Source organism: Schistocerca piceifrons, chromosome 5 (assembly GCF_021461385.2).
Source record: "Schistocerca piceifrons isolate TAMUIC-IGC-003096 chromosome 5, iqSchPice1.1, whole genome shotgun sequence".
Lineage (NCBI taxonomy): Eukaryota > Metazoa > Arthropoda > Insecta > Orthoptera > Acrididae > Schistocerca > Schistocerca piceifrons.
The window spans coordinates 189,440,967-189,463,492 of NC_060142.1; the positions used below are offsets into that span (position 1 = coordinate 189,440,967).

General features: G+C 40.3%; 1 protein-coding gene across 3 annotated transcripts in view; it reads left to right on the plus strand.

Annotated features, from left to right (window-relative positions):
- The window catches only part of LOC124797831 (focadhesin), a 316,015-nt gene that overhangs the window by 214,806 nt on the left and 78,683 nt on the right, over positions 1-22,526 (plus strand). For all 3 annotated transcript variants that reach the window (XM_047260873.1, XM_047260874.1, XM_047260872.1), the window contains exons 14-15: positions 12,742-12,868; positions 12,948-13,099. In XM_047260873.1, the coding sequence (XP_047116829.1) occupies positions 12,742-12,868; positions 12,948-13,099 (279 nt within the window). The remainder of the gene's footprint in view (positions 1-12,741; positions 12,869-12,947; positions 13,100-22,526) is intronic.

Genomic DNA, 22,526 nt, shown 5'->3' on the forward strand with positions numbered 1-22,526 from the left:
CTGTCTGCATGAATAGCCACTGACAAACTGTGGCCAAGAAACAGCTGTACCACCCCATTGCTGATCATGCACAACATGCATTCCTGATGATGATGATGATGACGATGATGATGATGTGTCTATCATAAACAGCACTATGAGCAGTTCAGAGGCGACCTCTATGGTAAGTTCCCATGAAATGGTCTTTCGCCCTATCTTCTGGTAATCAAAGTTAACTGCTCGCCACAAAAGTGGAAAATAATGCCACCACTTGCCATGTGATTTTGTTAACATTACGGGTGGCACACAAACAGTTACTTCCATGAAATCTAAGCGATCCAGGACCATGTACACTCCTCTTGAATTCACTTCCTATTTGTACTGAAACCATGCCTCACTGTGACTTCACCTGAGGCAGCACGTAAGCCGGCGTTTGACTGACGTGGACCATATGGTAACTGGATGCAAAGTGAAGTCATTTCAAAAATATAAATGATCGAGGATGGTGTACAGTCCTTGCAAGTTCACTTTCTATTATTACTGAAAACCTGCATTTAGTAGCAGCCTGTCTGTGATGTCTGACACAGTGCAGAAGCTGGCATTTGACTGATGAGGACCATATGTTAGGTGGCAGCGAAGTGAAGTCTTCATTGCCTCTCAGGTCATATTTATATATGAGTGCAGTGGATGGCCGAAGGGAACACCTGCCGTCATCCACTCTATCCCCAAGTAGCAGCATCTAAATGGCCAATTTTTCAGACACACATCATTTTATAACACTGTTGTATAGCAATTAGAATCTTTGTAATTTTTGTATGAATGGAATTAAGTTGGCTTTAATCATAGAAAAAGTTTCAGCTCGCCTGTATTTAAACTTTGCCACCTAGAATTCTTAGAATGGAACTGACAGTAGAATCTTTAAGAGACCTTGTAATGATTGGTATTTGCATCAGAGTCTTGAAACTTGTTGTAGCTTAATTATTCATCAGGTGCTGTAATAAAAACTGTGTATCATTACTATAAATGATACTTAATCTATTACAAATAAGGACATTGTTGTTCCAATTTTAGTTTTCAATAAATTACTCAAAAACTATTAGATGTAGCTTAATGGGGCCACAAAGTTAATGTTTTTACACCAAACTGAAGCTTCATACAAATTTTCAGCTTTCTAGGTCTAATATTTAGTGCTCTCAATTTTTTGTAAAAATGTGGATTCTGACCAAAATATTGTTCTAATCAAGTTGAAACTTGTAACAGTTGATTTTGACATACATTTGCACATTCTGAGCAAATTTTGGCTTTCTAGATTTATTTTTTATATAAAACGATGTACTTTGGAAAACATATTCATCTAATCACTCTGAGATTTAACAATTTAAACATTAATATACTGAAGCATATGTTGACAAATTTTGGAAAAGTTTCTTTAATTTTTAATTTCATCCTTATATTATGGTGCAATAGTTGTATGCTACACACAGGTGCATTATGACGACGTGGCACTTGTAGCAGTGAACTGGGTAATTCCCAGCACACTTGCTCGCCTCTATATCTCTCAAATGATACAGCATTTGCTTCGCCACACTGTGTGTAAACAAAATGGTAGGCTGGAATCTGGTGTGTGTCACAAATTTTGATTATTCAATTCTTTCTTAATATTTTTAAATGCTTCCTGAGATTCTTGGGTCCAAAACCAGTTAGTGCTCTTTTTAAGTAAATTGCTTCAATAAGGTTCATTCAAATTTTGTCCACTCACAAATTTTCGATAAAATCCACATAAATCATAAAATAATTTAAATAGTTTTCTACTATGTGGTGCTGGAAAATCTGAAATTGTTTTAATTTTATCAAGATCTGCCCAGATTCCTTTCCTAGTAATTACATGACGTAAGAATTTTAGTTTCGGGACAGCAAATTTACATTTTTCAAGTTTCAGAGTCGTACCTCCTTGTCTAAGTTTTTCACATACCTGCTTCAACAATTCAAAATGCTCTTCCCTGCTTTGTCCAGTTACCAAAATGTCATCAACATAAACAGTAAGTTTTTCCTAACAGATCTTGGCCAAGTGCATAATCTAATGCTCTTATAAATTCAGCTACAGACAAGCTCAAACCAAAAGGTACTAAGCAGTATTGGTAACATCTACCACTTTAAAGGAAGGCAGTATATTTACCTGATTCAGGAGCTAAAGGCACCTGATAAAATCCAGAAGCTAGACCCAAACTAGACATAATCTGAATATTTTTAAATTTGTGTAAAAGTTCATCAGTGTCTTCAGGGTGATCTGTTTCTCTGTACAAATACTTGTTTAAATGCCTAGAATCCAGAACCAAACTCACTCCTTTATCTCTTTTTTAAACAATGACTGGGTTGTTACATGGGCTAACACTTCTCTCAATGATATCACACACTTTCATCGTATGCAACTCTTTCTCAACTGCAGCTTTCTTAGCAATAGGTACACAATATGGTTTTATGAAAAATGGGTGGTGTTGTTTTAGCTATAAAGTACACTGATATCCTCTCACTCTACCTAGAATATTACTAAATACATCACTATACTCCCATGACAAAGATTCCATACCCATTTCTGATTATTGGTTAACCCTTTTGCTTCTGAAATCTTGTGTCTCCAAGCTCTTTAAATCCTGCTTCACCTGTATCTAATGTTGGCGTATCTTTGACTACAAATTCACTGTCTTTTATAAAGTGTATACTATTTATTTTACCGTCCTCATAAGACATAGTTGACTGTATAAAATTAGTACAAATACACTCTTCATTAAGTACATTGATAATCAACTTCTGCACTTGCCAATCAGAACCTGCATTCACACTAACTATCCATGCCATGCCAAAGATAAGATCCTCACTGAGATCTTGAATTATTAAACATCCATGTATAAAAGTTACTACCTCAATTGTAAAAGTTAATAAAGCCTGACTTTTAACCACTTTGTTATGTTTCCCAGTTGCACCTTTAATCCATGCTCCAATTACAGGTAATTATACATAGTACTCATTATGTTTTAATTTTTTACTTAAGGATTCAGGCAATCCTGAAATTTGACTGCCTGTGTCAAAGAGACATCTGTCTACCCATGATCCTGTTCTGACTTTAATAAACGGACAAAAAATATCAGCACATTTATCAGTTTTAACATCTTCATATGACAGGTCATTTTCTATCTCTTCAAAAATAAAGCCTCCAAAATCACTGTTGTTCTTACCGTTCCCATTGCCTAGGCACACTTCTATTAAATTAACATAGACACCATTGTCACTGTCACTGAGAATTTCATCAATCTATGTACACTTACTTGTCTCACGTAGATCAGCACTATGGTACTTATCTTTAAGTTGTTTTACAATTATGTGTTTAATTTTATGCCACCAGTCTAGATATAAAGTTAAACACAGATTTTTTAATATAAAGTTAAACACAGAATTTTTTAACATAATTCTAAAGCATTCATCTTTCTCAATAGCATCACTGTTTAATCAAATATTATATAAAAAAAGATTTGTTCTCATTCATAACATTAAGCAGTGCACTGTCACTGTCATAACTAGTCACTGAATTTGTATGATCATTTATACATGCCTCCTTACTAATAATTAAATTAAAAGTTTTGTTTGCTGTGATACTGTTATTAACGTCCCTTAATCCTTTAACAGTGTCCTTGGGTACCTCTACAACATCATAGTCACTACTACACATTTCCTTACTAATACCTAATGTCTCCAGTTCTTCTTTAAAACAAACAAAATACTTTTCTTCTTCATTACTGTACTCATCATCACTTGCCTTCAATTTATTATATTCAGTAATACCACAAGCATCATCAATATCGCCACACAAATGACCAACGTCATCATTCCCTACTTCATTACTGTTTAAATATGCAGTTTCACTTAAGTTGCTGTTCATTAGTACAATATTCACTTTTTCTCACCTGGTTCTTCTATTAGTTTCTGAATTCCAAAATCATCACAAAATTCAGTTACTTCAGCATTTCCCAGTGACAAGTCTCTATCCAGTTATAGAATTCTGATAAATTAATTTCTTCTATATCCTTTCTCCAATATTTGTGTGCTCATGTACCTTATTAACATATTTTGTCGTACCTGGTGAACATACTTCTTTCTCAACAGATATGATACTAACAGGATAGGACACATTTTTAAGATAGCTACTGATAGCTTCTATAGAGTGTTTTTCTTGTGTCAGTATTTGTGTAATTTCTGGTCCATTTGTTATTTGTCTCATGAGCCCCTAATTTTGCGGACCGACAGTGGGACCCAAGCTAGTTTTTTGTTTCCCGAATTCATGCCCTGCCGTGTTTCCTTGTGTTTCAGTTATCATCTCTATTCCAACTCCTGTTCCAGCTATTGCCATGTTGCTCTCCAGGATGAAAATTGTTACCATTTGCTCTGTTACATTCCTTCTAACTTATTATCGTTGCAGTTACTATGTTCCCTCATTTTGTAATTATTACTGTGTCAATTTTGATTACTATTATTTGTGCCTGTTGTGGTTACATTGCCCTTTTATTTCCCCCTCTCCAAAACTCCATCTAATTTATCTACATATTTCAAAAACTGGTCTATTGTGTCATCTGGCCCATAGACTAATTCCCACTGTACCCTAACTGGTAACCTCCCCTAAAGCATCAATCTGGGTGAGTTCATCAAAAGGTTTGCTCAAATGAGCTAATTTTTTTATGTGATTTTTGCAAAACTGTTTTGTGCTAATACGCTCTTCCCTGTAACTTGGTGCATTGAGAAATTCGCTTTTGTCTCTAGCTTGTTCAGTCTCTGACTAAAATCTGTCTAAAAATCCTTTCTCAAAATAGTGTAGATAGTGTCATCATTAGTATACTAACTAGCCCAACTTAATGCTTCACTTTCTAGAAACTTCTTTAAAAATTTGATTTTCATAACATCAATCATATTAGACACAAAATTATCTCTGCAATGCTGCAGAAAATCTACCGGATGTAAACTGCCTTCAGCTGAAAAGTTTTTCACTGGAATGTTGCAAAATGTGGTACCAATATTGTCAACAAGATTTCTATTAACTACATTACTGGGCAATTCTTCAACTTTTTTGCACAGAATAGAAACACTTCTTTCTAGGGCAATGGTTTCATTGTTACTTAATAATACATTTTCTGCAAATTTGCTGCCTGCTGTCTTCACCTGTTTGACAAAACTGCTTTCACCAAGTGTCAGTTTGGTATCAACATTAGTTTCCAAAGTCAAAATTTGGCTATTTACATTTGTGTCAACTTTACTTTTTCAAAAGCAATTTTGTTTTTTCCCCTGTCTTCAGTGATCTCATCTTTGACATTTTCAGTGATCTGATCTTTGACATTTTGGGCTTTACTGTTAAATTTAAGTTCAATTTCTTTGATTTTGGACTCAACAGGCTCTACTTGACCATCTAACCTCACAATTTTTGATTGATATCATTTAGCTGAGCTGTATTTTTACTGATATAATCAAATAACACTCTTATTGAATGGCCAAATTCTGTGAACTGTTTCTTGCTTTCATGTTTATGATTTCCAAGTTGCTCATTAATTTTTACAAACTGGTCCTCATTATATTTATGCTGTTGACTACTAATTTTTATTGACAAAGCAAACATGGTACTTATGTCATTACTATCATCTCATTTCAATAATTTACATGATTCATCAGTTTGTTTTTCCTGTTCTACTGTTTCATCAATAAAGCTTTCCTGTTCTTGTTTCACAACACTGCTTAAGTCTGCCATGTCTGTATTACCCCCTGTTATTCCATATTCTCATTCAGCGACTGTCATTGTTAATCATTATTCTACAAAACACTTTACCAAAAAAGAAAAAAAAATAAAGAAAATATTTCCAGCACTTAACTTTGTTTAGTATCAACATTGTTAATTGTACACTTCAAACTTTATTTTTCATTCTTTTCTTATTGATGACTGTGAACTCTGTTGTTGTTATTGTTGCTGTTTTGTAGCTATGGCTTGTACTTGGCTGATCATTCATATAAATTTTTTGCAATATACACATATTTAAACTGGAACAAGAAAAATAGCCCAACACAGTATTCACATTTCACTTTCAGAAAATCCTGGTTGATGCCACTGTATTCTGACCATTACCACACTCTTGTAGCCCAAATTTGATTTATTAATTCTGAGATAAGTTAATAACTTGGGTGGCTGGTCACATTTTCACAGCACTTGTTGTGCTGAGATAGTAGCAAACTGCAGAGAGAGGTAGAAACGGGAGAATGTGAATAAACAGTTTTCATAATTCTCATCTTTTATTCTTCGTCTTTTTTAGAAGTTGCCGGCTCATAGTCCATTCTAGTGCGTAACTTTTTTACACTGGTCTAGAGGATGCTTGGTCTCATTCAGTTACATAATGTGAACATTGGTGGACTTTCTGCTATTGAACACATATATTTTCAGTCATTTCACTTCACAATGCAAATCAACATCAGTCACAGTGCTGATACAACGCACATGATGTGTACTCCATCCTCACACTTCAAACTTGATTTACTAAGTACCCAAAGACAAATATTTGCCTCTAACAACATGTGCCAAAGAAAATACCATCATATATCAATCTGTTTGTGCAAAATCATCTTTGTAACATACATGTCATAAGTAAAATCAAATAATTGTTTACCATTGCTTATCTTTTTTTAAGAGGTCCATAATCATCATCATAATTGCATTAAGTGCTTATATTTGTAAACATTTAAACATTTTCAAAAAACAAAGATGATGTAACCTACCAAACAAAAGCATTGGTATGTTGATAGACAAACAAACAAACACAAACACACACACAAAATTCAAGCTTTCGCAACCCATGGTTGCTTCATCAGGAAAGAGGGAAGGAGCGGGAAAGACGAAAGGATGGGTTTTGAGGGAGAGGGTAAGGAGTCATTTCAATCCCGGAAGTGGAAAGACTTACCTTAGGGGGGAAAAAAGGACAGGTATACACTTGCGCGCACACACACACATATCCATCCACACATATACAGACACAAGCAGACAATGTAGTTATATGTATACACTTGCGCACACACACACATATCCATCCACACATATACAGACACAAGCAGACAATGTAGTTATATGTCTGCTTGTGTCTGTATATGTGCGGATGGATGTGTGTGTGTGTGTGTGTGTGTGTGTGTGTGTGTGTGTGTGTGTGTGTGTGTGTGCGCGCAAGTGTATACCTGTCCTTTTTTCCCCCCTACGATAAGTCTTTCCACTCCCGGGATTGAAATGACTCCTTACCCTCTCCCTTAAAACCCATCCTTTTGTCTTTCCCTCTCCTTCCCTCTTTCCTGATGAAGCAACCGTGGGTTGCGAAAGCTTGAATTTTGTGTGTGTGTTTGTGTTTTAGTTGTGTGTCTATCAACATACCAACACTTTTGTTTGGTAAGTTGCATCATCTTTGTTTTTAGATATATTTTTCCCACGTGTAATGTTTCCCTCTATTATATTTATACATTTTCATATAGCTATATGGTAGTGGATATCTGGGTTTTGAGTCTTCAACTTGGGAATTGATCTTTCATATGATCCAAGTTTGGGTAGTACATTTATCCCCCATAACCAGTTTTATTATGCTACCAACACCAGCTTTTCTGAATTAAGGTGGGAACTCTCTTTCTGCGATATATCCTACATCCTACATCCTTACCCCATCACCTAGATTGCTTCTTCCATCAACAAACACTGTTGCTCATAGTCTGGCCGCAGCAGCCAGTGACCATGGTGTGTGTGTGTGTGTGTGTGTGTGTGTGTGGGTGGGTGGGTGGGTGGGGAGGGGGGGGGGGTGCATGCGTGCTTGTTGCCTAATTCATACCTTTTAGCCAAAAGCTTCCTTGTTTAGCAGTCTTTTTGTTGTGCATATCTGTGACTCAACATTTCCACTACATGGTGGGCAGCAATCTATCCTTTTTGTAATATTGTAATTATAGTCTAACTATTGTATTCCATATCACTGGACTACAGGATGACTGGATGGCCGGTGCTCAGTAATTCAAGTAATGACATTGCCTATAATCAGTGGATTGTTGAACACAAAGTTGACTACTAGGAAGAAATTCTAGATTACACTCATTCATTGGTCTATGAACACAATATTAACCATTACTAAGATAATCAAGACTAATGTTGTCATCAAACATATCCTACAATGGAGCTATTATTTCATGATCTTTAATGGTTTTTAGAGCCTCATTCACTGTTATAGCAGCTGACTCTAATGCCTTTGCACTGACTTCCTTATGTGGTGCTAGACATCCATTAAATTCACCATAACGTACACCGCATTGTTTACTTGAAGAATAACACTTGCATGCTAGACCTTACAGATTTTTAGCTCACGCTGCACTGAATAAATTTGAGCCTAGTTGCTTCCACATGGGCTTGGTGACCATAGTATTCAGTCAACAAACTACAGACATCTGAAAAACTCAAGCTACTTGAGTTAGAAGGTGGTTGATATTCTGAGCTACTTTCTACAATTGATTAGTAGAAGACAATAAGAGGAAACACTGACAACCAGGGTCAGTTATTTCAGTTGCCTTGCAACAAAGAACAAAACAACAGGAGGAGACCAACCGCTCCCATTTGTTTTGTCAACAAGTGAATTACTTAGGGGGAAGTGATGCCAGTTGCTGCTGCAACAAATGTAAAATTTGCTTCTGTTGTTGCAACAAATGTAAAATTTGCTTCTGTTGTTGCTTTTGGTTGACTAACTACCACTGTCACACCTTATCAAAAGATCTGGTAGAGAAACTGAGAAAATTCTGGTCGTATGTAAAATTGATGAGTGGGTCCAAGGCTTCCTTTCAGTCCCTTGATGACAAGCCTGGTGCAGCAGTTGAAGATAGCAAAACAAAAGCTGAAGTTTTTAATTTCATGTTCAATAAATCTTTCACAGAGAAGAATTGTACAAACATACTTTCATTTGACCATCCGGTATACTCCCATATGGACAACATAGTAATAAGAATACCTGGCATTGAGAAACGACTGAAAGATTTGAAAGCAAATAAATGACCAGGTCCGGATGGAATCCCAGTTCGATTTTGCAGAGAGTACTCTATGGCATTGGCCCTGTACCTAGCTAGCATTTATTATAAATGTCTTGCCCAGCACAAAGTCCCAAGTGACTGAAAAAAAGCACAGGTGACTCCAGTATATAAGAAAGGTAAAAGAACGGACCCACAAAATTAGAGACCAATATCCCCAACTTCTGTTTGCTGCAGAATCCTTGAACATAGTCACTTTCCCTCATTTTTAAACCAAGCAACCCACCTTGAACATATTGTCCTGGAAGAAAATAAAGTTTATTGTTATTGAGAAGCTTATATACACAAATCAGCACATTTTAGAAAGCACTGCTTGTGCAAAACTCAGCTTGCCATTTTCTTATATGATATACTGAGAACAATGGATAAAGGGCAACAGGCAGATTCCATATGTCTAGATTTCTGGAAAGCATTTGACACGGTGTTCCATTGCAGGCTGTTAACAAGGCTACAAGCACATGGAATAATTTCACAGATAATGAGGGGCTCAAAGTAATTGAATCCAGTATGTTGTCTTTGATAGCGAGTGGCCATCAGAGACAAGGTTATCATCAAGAGTTCACCAGGGAAGTGTGATGGGACCACCTCTCTTCTCTATATACATAAATAGTTTGGTTGACAGGGTCGACAGCAATCTTAGGTTGTTTGCTGATGATGCTGGGTGTAAAGTAAGGTGTCTAATGTTATTGGTCGTAGGAAGATACAAGATGACTTAGACGAAATTTCCAGTTGGTGTGATGAATGGGACCTAGCCTTAAATGTGGAAAAATTTAAGTTAATGCAGATGAGTAGGAATGTCAAACCTGTAATGTTTCGATACAGTGTTACTAGAATCCTGCTTGACACAGTCAAGCCATTTAGATATCTGGGCGTAACATTGCAAAGTGATATGAGGTGGAATGAGTGTCTGAGAACTGTGATGGGGAAAGCACATAGTTGACTTCACTTTATTGGGAGAGTTTTAGGAAAGAGTATTTCACCTGTAAAGGAGGCTGCATATAGGATGCTGGTGCAACTTATCCTTGAGTATAGCTTGAGTGTTTGGGATCTGTACCAGGTCGGATTGAAGGAAGACATAGAAGCAATTCAGCGGCAGGCTACTAGATTTGTTACCGGTAGGTTCAAACAACACATAAGTGTTATGGAGTTGCTTCAGAAACTCAAATGGGAATCCCTGGAGGGAAGGCGATGTTCTTTTTGAGAAACGCTATTGAGAAAATTTAGAGAACTGTCATTTGAAGCTGATTGCTGAACAATTCTACTGCCACCAACATACATTGTGCATAAGGACCATGAAGATAAGATTTGAGGAATTAGGGCTTACACGGAGGCATACAGACAGTTGTTTTTCTCTGACTATTTGCGAGTGGACAAGGAAAGGAAATGACAAATAGTAGTAAGGGGTTTCCTCTGCCATGCACTGTACAGTGGCTTGCAGAGTAGCTATGTAGATGTAGATGTTGCTGCAGCATTTGCTGCTGTTGTAGTTCTAACTGCTGCTGATGTCGTGTTTCTTATTTTTCTTGCTATTGTTATTGAAGTTCCAGCTACTGCTGCCACATCTTAAGCACTACAGGACCCATGTGAAGTTTTAGTCAGTTGCTTGATGAGAAACATCATCATTGCCGCTTTTCTTCATTACTTTGAAGAAGGTAGAAACAATATTCATGATCAGACAGTCTTCAGAGACCAGTTGAAACAAATAGGCAATTCAGTGTGATATAGGAGGGTTTGAACTTAAATAGCGGCAACTATTTATTCACAACCAATACAAAAGAGTTACATGTTTGCACCTGTTACTGTCCTTCAAAGTAGTCACCAGTGTTGTGTAGAACCCATTGCCAGTGATGTGGAAGGTGTAATATACCATTAGCAGAGCCTGTTCTGTTGATGGTGTGAATGGAGCGGTCTACTGCCTGCCGAATCTCTGGAACAGTTCTGAAGCGAATGCCACAAAGTGGTTCCTTCATCTTTGGAATCAAATCAAAATCACAAGGACTTGGTGGATGGTACAGTACTTCCCAGTCCCATCAATTGAACAGAGCAGCCACAGCTTGCACTTTATGTGCCCGCACATGTGTCATGCAAAATGATGGATGGATTGAGCAGAAAGTGTCACTGCTTCTTTCACAAAGCTGGTCACAGATGATGGTGACTTTGATCTGATTCCAAAGTGAAGGAACCACTTCGTGGCGTTTGCTTCAGAACTGTTCCAGAGATTCGACAGGCAGTAGACCACACCATTCGCACTGTCAACAGAACAGGCTCTGCTAACAGTATACTACACCTTCCACATCACTGGCAATGAGTTCTACACAATGCTGATGACTACTTTGCTGGACAGTAACAGGTGCAAAGATGTAACTCTGTTTTATTGGTTGTGAATAAATAATTTCCGCTATTTAAGTTCCAACCCTTGTATAACAACAGAGTTAATTTTATGAACGTCTGACCAGCAGAGTTTGCCATAATGAGTGATAAATGCAACCAGAGAGTTATCAAAATCAAGATATGTAATCGGGCTAGGTCAGACTCCAAATATTTTTAGATTAAAGTGTGTGAAATCTTATGGAACTTAACTGCCAAGGTCATCAGTTCCTAAGCTTACACACTACTTGACCTAAATTATCCTAAGGACAAACACACACACACCCATGCCCGAGGGAGGACTCGAACCTCCGCCAGGACCAGCCGCACAGTTCATGACTGCAGTGCGTTAGACCGCTCGGCTAATCCCTCGCGGTTTCAAATATTCATATAATGTGTAACTGAGGTTCTGTATAATGCATGAGTGTGTCTGAGCTACCAGTATTTATTAGCAGTATTTACAAACTGATACTGATAATACCCGAATGGCTATCAGGTACTATACTTTAAGGAATTAATTTGTTGTCATGCAATTAACAACTCCTTCCTACAAAATCATTACAGGAGCGCAAATCACACTGAGGAATGAGAAGCACCTGTATTGTAACACAAGAATATGCCATGCACTGAACGAGATATCACAATTATTAATAGAACTGCACTCACTGTTACAAAGGGTGGGGCTCAAGTCTCCTCCTGGCCTCTAGCATTTCCATGGTTTCTTTAAACCTAGCAAATGAGACAGACACAAGGGTTGCTCCTTTGAAAACAACACAACCAATTTCCTTCCCCATCCTTGTCCAATTCAAGCATGTTGTCTATCTGTAATGACATCATTATTGGTGACAAATTAAACTTTTATATTCCTTCTTTCTTTCTCACAACCTGTGAAAGAAGCAGTGAAATATTTAGTAAAACATGACATAACTTGCACACCACAGCAGTGATATGCCACTTGCCCCACTTGTAGTGACTTGTTTCTCACTCCCATTATTAAAAGTCGACTTTGGGGCATTTTATAACAAGTGCGTAATAGTGCCAAAGTGTGATTCTAAAGCAAAGAGTGACCTGCATTATGTATTAAGGAACTGGTGGTTCTGCTAAGAAATGCGTTCAAATAGCAAACATGTCATCACTGATGTAATGTTAATATCATCTGTTAAAAAAAATTTCATGTAATCTAAATTGGTTTGTTCAATCTGTATACAAAAAGATGAATTCGTATTGCCTTGCACTGTAAGTAAAGATTTATTAATCTAAATATTTTTGTTTCAGAAGGATGACATCTCCACCTTATTCAACAACTTTTCAGACTTATGTAGAGGACTTCCTCCTAATGTTCTGAAACCATTTGTTGAAAAGTCGTTGCTTTTAGCTTTGGAGCACTCAAAAATAGATGAAGGTACGTTTCTTGATGTTTTTATTTTCGTTGTTATTTTGTTATTATTAATGATTTTGTCATATTTTTTCTTATTTTTCAGGTGAAGATAATTCTGAAATGCAGCTGTTTTTTAACAAAATGCTTTCTCAAATCAAAGCAGCTATGCAGAAAGAAAACATTCATGATGCAAATAGAACAATGGTGGCAATTGTTGTGGAAAGTTTGTTGGAAAAGCTTGATGCTGATCACCCAGTGAGTAGCATGAAGCGCTTGTTAGTGTTGTCAGTAGTTCCTGTAATGCATAAACTGAAAGAATTCTGCTTCTTCACTTTTATAAAGGGTTTTTTGTGACCTGGCTTGCTGAGTGTCATGCTCTGGGAAGAAACGGCTCATTCATATCTCTGTAGTGCAAAATATTTATCACCATCAGTATTTGTTATGAAATTTATTGTGTGCAATTCCCCTGAATATCACTGTGTTTCATTCTGGCTTACAAGTTGACTCCGTGATAAATATTAGCAGAATAAGGTCTCGTAAAATTTAATCTTGATTTTATGTTATGGAAATTCCTGGGTAGAATAAGGGAAAGGCAACCACTCACCTATACTGGACTGATGTGTGAAGCATAGAAACATATAACAGGAAACAGTGTTCATGTAGTTTTCAAGTTCTTGCTCTTCTAGTAAAAGGCCACACATTCACACATATAATGACACACACACACACACACACACACACACACCAGTGGCCTTGATCAGACTGGGTATTGAAAGCAGTTACATTGGTGTAAGGTGGTGGGGAGGCGAAGGGAGGGATGCAACGAGTGGATGGATAGTGGAAAAGAGGCAGGTCTTTCAACAGATGGCTCAGCAGTACAACAAGACAACAGGAGCAGAGAGGGTAGAGCATAAAAGAGATGTAGAAAGAGGGAAAAGGGGGGGGGGGGGGTTGTAGGTGGAAGGAAAAGAAGACTGTGATTAAGAGGGAAAAGGATAGGGGAGATAAATGGAGTGGGGTTGATAGGGGGGGGGGGGGGACAGGGAATAGCAACAGAAAGAGAAGGGAAAAGTAGGGTTGCAATGGGAAACAGGTTAGTGGAGGTTTAGGCCAGGGAGATTGCGAGATTGCAGGATATGCTGGAGAGACAATTCCCAGATGTGTAGTTAAGAGAAACGTATGCTGGAAGAGAGTATGCAAATGGCTCACATAGTGAAGCAGCTGTTGAAGTGATTTGTGTTGTGGTGTGCAGTGTTTTCAGCAACTAGATGGTCCAGTATGCAGGCAGTTTGACAGTGGCCATTTGTGCAAGTTGGTTATTTGTCATGCCCACATAGAGTGCTGCACAGTAAGCCAGAGTGTAGATGTAGATGTAGATGTAGACATAGACTGAGACGGGTGAAAGAGCTGAACCACATCCTTCACCAATGTTTCGAGTGCCTCTTGTCATACACTGAGATCAGGGCCACATGTGAAAGCAGCTATGTTACATATCAGCTATGCTGTAATTAATGTACAGCATTTCATGTAGGCATGCCAAGTAATCAACTGTACCTAGATGAATGGCCATCGCCAAACTATTGCAGACTGCACTTGATCATCCAGCTGCTGAACACGCTGCACACCACAACACAAATGACCACAACATCTGCTTCAATATGTAGGCCATTTGGATACTCCCTTCCAGCATACGTTTCTCTGAACTATGCAGGTGGGAATTCTCTCTCCAGCCTATTCTGCACCCTTGCAATCCCCATGGCCTAACCCTCCACTAACCTATTTTCCACTGCCAGTTCTACCTTTTCCCTTCTCTCTTTCGTCCACATCACTCCTATCCCATCCAGATTGTGTACTGCCTTCTCCCACCACTCTTCCTCCTCTCCCCCCTCCCTCACCCCTTGAGCTATCTATTTCTATTTCCACTTCCCCCTTTTCCAACTCTCTCCCTTTCTCTCTTGTTTCCCTGTTTTCCTCTTCATCACAATCTTCCTTTCTTTCCCCTCACTCTTACTCCCTTCTCCCTCTTTCTACGTCTCTTTTATGCTCAACCCTCTGTACTCCTTTCTTCTTGTTGTGCAGCTACTGAGTGATATGTTGAAAGACCTGCCACTTTTCCACTACCCCCCCCCCCCCCCCCTTCTTGCATCCTTCCCTACCCCCTCCCCACCTCCTTCAGCCTAAGCAAATGCTTTCAATTATCAATAATCAGTCTCACCATAATCACAGGAGCATGTGTTTGGTGGTCTGTGTGGTTGTTGTGTGTAAATGTGTGTACTTTTACTACCTTGTGTGAATAGTGTTTCCTGTTGTGTGTTTCTATGCTCCACACATCAATCTGCTACAGGTGAGTGATTGCCTTTCCCTTATTTTAAGTAATGTTCATTTTCTGCCAGATGGAACTGGTTAAGAGCAACTAGCATTGTTGCACAGCTTTGGATTATTTGTCACTTTTAAATTCTCTACAAGGACTGGTAGACATCATGCAGCAGCTATTTCTAATATCCTTTTAGACTCAACAACCTGCACTGTTTTGCCTGTAAAACCAACAGTCAAAGGTTTACTGTATCATTAAGGTCAAATGATAACAATAAAATATATTAACCAGTCAGGTGCAGATCATGTAAGGGGCAATCAAATGAAAACAAGACAGATGAGGAAAAAGTACATAAACTGTTTATTATTTCAAAAGTAATTACCATAACTGTTAACACAGTTATCCCACTGTGAGATGAATCAAGACCTTTTTGGAAAAACTTTTGCAATTGCCTAAAAGAGCAGTGATTGTACCCAGGCGTGCACCTCTTCATCTGAACTGATTGCAACGGCCTGCTTTCTGACTTTATGGAATATGGTGTCACAGTTAACGCACATGGACACTTTGTAGAAACTGAGGCATGCCATCAAATCCAAACACCCACAAATGTTGATAGATGGTATCGTTCTGTTGCAGGATAATGCCACCCACATTTTGCTGACATTGTTTCAAGTATGCTCAAAAGTTTCGCTGAGAAGCCCTTACACATTGTCCGTAAAGTCCCAATCTCTCTGCAAGCAATTTCCATACTTTCGGAGCCTTGAAGAAAGACATTCATGGCTATCAGTTTTCTTCAGATGAAGATGTGAAAGCCTGGGTAAAATCATGATTACATAGAGAATTGTAAACGTTTTTCCATAAGGGCATTGACTATCTTGTGACACAGTGGGATAAATGTATTAACAGTTATGGCAATTACTTTTGAAATGATAAACAATTTACCTACTTTCCCATCTGTCTCATTTTCATTTGACTACCCCTTATGGAAGCAAAATGTTGTATCACAAAATCATAAACAATGAGTCAATCACAGAGATAGAGAAAATTCAGAAGGAGAATGCTGAGGAGAAATTGATAAACTTAGACAGTGTAGATAGAGAATTTAACTCTTTCTTAAACACATTCATACAATGCTTGAGTCTTGTTTTCCCCTTTAAAAGAAAAAACAGGATAATTTTGAGCAGGAGCAAGGATAAGACATTAAGCAATCTTGTGCTAGGAAGAGAACACTCTACCAAATTCAGAAGAGAAACTGTAGCCAAGGCTTGAAAATCTATTACCAACACTAATGTAAAAACCTGCAATCTGGTATTGTGCTCAAATAAAATAAAAAAACTCCAAGAATAATGTGGAATCCATTTGGATCATTGTCAAGCAATTAAAAAAAGAAAACAAAAACAACAACAATTGTGACCCAAATAAAATTGAGCCCCAGAAAATAACTCTGGCAAAAAATGGCAACACTTTCAAATCAGTGGGTACCAAATGCGGTGATTACTTCCACATAGTGGCTGCAAATGTTGGACCCACTGTTAAACAACAAAATACATATATAGTACATTTGCTTGTGCAGTCACTGCACGCACCGTCAGCAGAAAGTAGCTTTAAAAATGCAACTGCTAAGGAATAACAAAATTTGTAAGGTTACTAAAAATTATAATTCACCTGGCTAGGAAGGTGTTTCTGTGAGACTATTAAAATCTTTCATAGGGGTACTGCTGATTCTGCTTGCAACATGCACAATATTTTGATGAGCAACCCTATTACCATCATCAGGTGCACTGACAAACTGACTATGATGAGTTACATTTCTTCTCCATGCAACTCCAGAGTGCAGTTTCAAAAGCAATCCATGCCCAAATGTGTGAAATAGCCAAGTCAGTGGTGGTGTTTGCAGCAATGGCTGCAGAGATGGTATTAGCAGCCCAACTATTTGCAATCCATTTGCCTTGGAGGCAGTCCTGTCATTTTACTGAATACCCCATTTTCTCCCTAATCATATTAGGTTGCATCTTCTGTTGAGGGATGACAGTGCCATGGCATCTTGTTTCTGCAGTATTGGATTAGCGAGGAATAGGGACTGGGGAAATACGAAAATTGGAATGTTATTCTGTAGAGGGGGAGGTTGGATCCAGAAAGGGGAATTTCAATTGTAAGGCTTTTGGCTGGTGGAGGCTGGGTATTCCATGGCTTAGGTAGCATTTAAGGAACAAGATGTGGGATTCCTGCTCCATCTGTCTGTTTCAGTTCAGGAAAGTATCTCTGTCCATAGCTGTTCCTTAAATGCTGCCAAAGCCATGGAATCCCCGTCAACAGCATAGTCATAAAAATTCCTGTCCCTAGATGCCATCCTCTTTCATAATGACCTTCAAATTTTCAGATTCCCCAATCCTTATACCTCCTAACCTGATACACCAGAAACAAGTCTCCATGGTGCAGCCATTCCAGAACCACTTTGCCCCCTCCAGAGGAAACTGTTAATGTGCAGCACCAACTACTTACAGTATACCTCTCAAATTGAAACCCTCACCTCAAACACCTGGAAGAGCACTCCAGACATTGCCTCCAAAAGTTATCAAAATCCTCTTCCCACCGCAAAACACCACTATCCATCAACAGCTATCTTAATACCAGTGAACACTCTCATCGACTCCTCATAGCGCCCGGACCCTGGCTTACTGATCTTTTGCATCTGTCGTGTCCAAAACTCCCTCCCAGCATCCCTCAAAACTTACAACCTAAACAAATCTAAAATACTGTTGTCAGCCTATACACCAGAAACCTCAGTCCCTTAGAAGTCCTATCCAAAAGCCCCACCTTCAGCCTCACACCCAAGTTCCATTATGCTGGATTCATCAAAGACCCTCTTTCCCTCTTTTGATCCCTATTGTGGAAACATTTGATTCCTATTAATCTCTCCAGCCAAAGCCCATTCCAATGCTGAACTTTGTCTCTGGCAATTCGCACCACTATCCAGCTGTGACCCTCTCTCTCTTCCACATAACCACTCCCTGGTTACCTGCCAGGGATTCCTCACCATCCTTTGCCAAGTACCTTTCCAAGAACGCAGATCTCTCAATGGAAGAAAGAACAGCCATACACAACCTCAAGACAGACTGATTTAATCATCCTTCATCCTCCCTACTGACTAAGACTCCCCCACTGCCATAAAGGATCACAGCAGTTACTTGACTGAAGGCATCTGCCAACTGTCTGGTTCTTTTGCATGCTAGCTCTGCCATAGTGATCCCACTCCAGAAGTCCAACATAACCTCCCATCCCTACTCAATTCCTCAGGCCATCATCTCTCAAATCCATCTCCTTCATCACCACAACTACCCCTTACACACTCACCTTCTGCATGCTTTACAGTATTCTCCCCCCCCCCCCCCCTCCTCCCAGAGGGCTCATGATTCTTCTGTGAGATCATGCGTGGCACTCGTGGGACCCTGAGCTATAGCAGCCCATTCTTCCTTCCCAGGCTGCATTTCTGTCCCCCTGCCCCTCCTCTCTTTCCCCGCTCCTTCCCCACAGCCCCTTCCTTCCCCTCTCTCTGTGTTCTTACTTATGTCGACCTGCCTGTTCACCTCATTTCCTGTATTGTTCCCCCTTCCTTGTCTTTTCCATTCTTCCGTTTTGGTATTTTTGGTCTCCCTTTGGGGTTTTACCTCCACTTTGAAATTTTCTCTGCATAATGTGAGCCATGTGGTGCAGAATTCTCTCCCTAGCATCTGTGTACCTGGATTCCTCTCCCCCTTTCCTTTCCCTCTTCCTTCCCTGCTGTAGCCCTCCACCCCGTTAGGTCACCAGCATGTGTAGCCAGTCCACATGGTGGGGCTGTTACGTACCCATCTGGCTGAGCCCTCTGACAACACAGGGATCACACTTCTGATACCTGAGCTGTTGCTTCCCCATGTACACCTAGAAGTGGTTGCTTGTCATTTTGGAGCATCAGAATGCCCAGCAATGGTGCATGTGCCAGATGGCCTGTGCTGTGGCTTGATGGCACCCATTGGGAGAGCCTCTGTTCAGAGTGGGTGGTATCAGGGTGGATGCTTTGCATATGAAACATATCAAGCTCCAAAAATCTGGTTGTTCTTATATTGCCATCTTCTCAGTTTGGTAACGGATCACTGAATGCTGCTTCTTATGACTCTGTGGCCTTCCTTTCCCTGGCTACACACTGGGAGGAGGGCCAGGATCGCCAGCTTGGGGGTCAACACTTTCTCCACTACCTGGTCTGTATTAGGATCAACAGGGACACATTCACTGCCACAAAGCCATTATTTTTGTGTGAAATATTGAAGACAAATTTGGTGAAGTGGAGTTTCTCAGTAAGATGCCATCAGGCTCCCTGTGGTCAAAACTTCTTCTGCCACTCAGTTTGCAGCCCTTTGTGCTAGTGATGTGCTTGGCGATGTCCCAGTGTTCATTACACTTCACTAGTCTTTGATTATGGTTCAGGCAGTCATTTTTTGTAGGAACTTCATTCTTCAAACTGATGAAGAACTCCAGGCCAATCTGGAATGACAGGGTGTTCATTTTGTTCAATGTGTGCAGAAAGGTCGTGAGGACAATTGCTCTAACACCAGCACCTTTATTCTGGCTTTTAAGGAGATAACCACTTGGAGAAGATTGAGGTTATGCGTTATTGGTGTGACATGAAGCCATACATCCTGCCACCTATGAGGCACTTTCAGTGCTTGTGTTTTCGGCACATGTCTTCCCAATGTACAGCAGACCCTCAATATGGTGCATGTGGATACCCACACCATGAAGGGAGCCCCTGTGTACTGCTCCCCATGTGTGTTAATTGTTATTACCGCCACTCTCCATTCTCACTTGACTGCCCAGCTTATAAGAAGCAGAAGATGATACAGGATTATAAATCACTCGATTGTTTATCTTACACTGAGGCTTGTCAGAAGCATGACAGGCTTCACCCTGTGTCTGTGAATTCTACTTGTGCCTCTATTATGTCCTTTCCTCCTCCTCCCTCTTCATTACCCTAGTCCTGTCCCTCTCTCCTCTCCTCCTCCTCCTCCTCCTCTGTGATTACCATGCCCTCCCCTATAGGTGCTGATCCCCCTCCCCAGCTGAAGAACTGTCCCCCATCTTGCCAGTGATGGGGCTCACCCCCATAATACCTCCACCTGGTGCCTCTCAGGCCAGTGGCCTGCTACCACAAGTTGGCCGCAGGAACACAGTCTGTGTGCCCCAGGTTGCCTCCTCTCCTTCTGTTCTGGATCTTGCAGAATCCTGCTCTCCCTCCGTGCCCTGCCCTCCTCACCCTATGAAAGAGTCCACTGGGCTTTGCATCATGCTGATTGGCTCCTCTATCCCCAGGTATGTTTACACCCTCTTTGTCATGTGTGATCTATCCGATAAGATAATCCATGCTGCCAGCATTGCTGTTCCCCTCTTTACAGTCCATGTTCACTATCGGCCAGTTCTATGATGGAGCATGGCCATTGCTTCCACTATACATGATCCAGGTCAAGGCCCCCCTGCTGCCTCCGGAGGTGCCATCTTCTCCCCCGCAACCTAAGTCTGACTGCTTATTTGTGGGTGCCATCCCATCGTCGTTGGTGAGGAGTGGTGACCCAGTGGTGTAACTGGTTCCAGCTCATTCCCCTTCCATTTGGATACCTGCTCCATGCTTATTCTATGGAACTGTAATGGATACTACCATCACCTCCCAGAGTTGCAATGCCTTATTGCCTTTTACTCGGGAGCTTCTGTCATCCTCCAGGAGACTCATTCTACTGATGCTCACTCACAGACCCTTTGTGGATTCCATGCTTTCTGTTGGAACTGTGTCAGCTCTTTGATGGCATCTGGTGGCATTTGTGCATTAGTCTCTATGAATATTGTTAGTACACAGATCCCACTTTGTACCACATTAGAAGCAATTGCCATCCGGGTCCACCTGAACTCTGCAGTCATGGTTTGCAGTCTCTACCTCCCTCCTGACAGACCACCTGTATCTGCTTCCCTAACTGCCCTCTTTCAGCAACTCCTCCGTCCTTCCTTCTCCATGGGAATTTTAATTCCCCCCACACTTTGTGGGGGAGTGCTTTCTTATCTAGTTGGGGGCTCCTCATTGACCAATTTCTTGCAGATCATGACTTGTGCATTCTTAATGGTGGTTCCCCTACTCATTTTAGTACCACATATTGCACTTTCTCTGCCATTGATGTTTTTACTCTCTTCCCCTTCCCTCTCTCTCTCTCTCTCTCTCTCTCTCTCTCTCACTCTCTCACTCTCTCTCTCTCTCTCTCTCCCCCCCCCCCCCCCCCCTTCTTCCTTCCTTACTTTGCTCACCACACCATGACCTCAGTGAATTGACCACTTCCCTTTCCGTTCCCACCTCCAAATGAAAAGCTTACCCCACTGGGCTTTGCATCATGCTGATTGGCTCCTCTATTCCCAGGTCATGTTTACACCCTCTTTGTCATCTGTGATCTATCCGATAAGATAATCCATGCTGCCGACATTGCTGTTCCCCTCTTGACAGTCCATGTTCACTATCGGGCCAGTTCTGTGATGGAGCATGGCCATTGCCTCCACTATACATGATTGTTGTTGTTCCTTGCAACATCTTAAGTGGCATCCAACCTCTGCCAATATTATTACCATTAAACATCTAAATGCCAAAGCCCTTTACTTAATCAAACAGAGCAAGTGGGTGTGTTGGGAACTCTTGTCTCCTCTCTAAGGTCTTCTGTCTCTTTGTCACGGGTGTGGGCTACATGTCCCACCCTCCAAGGTCGTTAGTGGCCATCTTCCATTCCAGGCCCTACCCTTCCAAGTGGCCCTTCTGCAGGTTCATCAGTTTATCGCAGAACACTTTGTGACCTATTTTACAATGGCATTGGTGTCAGGCTCCTACCAAGCCACCTTCCTCCTCCAGATACAGCGGGCTGAAGCTCCCTGTTTATGTTTTAGTCCTTGTCAGTCAGAGTTCTTCAGTGAACCTTTAAATGAATGGGAGCTTTTTCTGGCCAATCTTTCAAAACGACAGCATCTCCTGCATAGATATTTAACCAAATTTGGGTCCAACGCATCTTCCCCTCTCAGTGGAGTAACAGTATTGTGATTCCTGTTCTTGAGCTTGGCAAGAATCCGTCATCCCTTGATGGTTACCCAGGCAATCAGCCTGACCACTCTCCCCTGCAAGTTACTAGAACAGATGGTGGCTTGTCAGTTCAGTCAAGTCTTTGAATCTTGGGACCATGTATCTCCTTACCAGTGTGGCTCAGGAGAGATGGTCTTCAATCGATGATCCGCTTCAATTGGAAACAGCAGTTTGGCAGGCCTTTTCTCACCACTGCCATCTTTATACAGTTTTCTTCAAGCTTCGTAAGG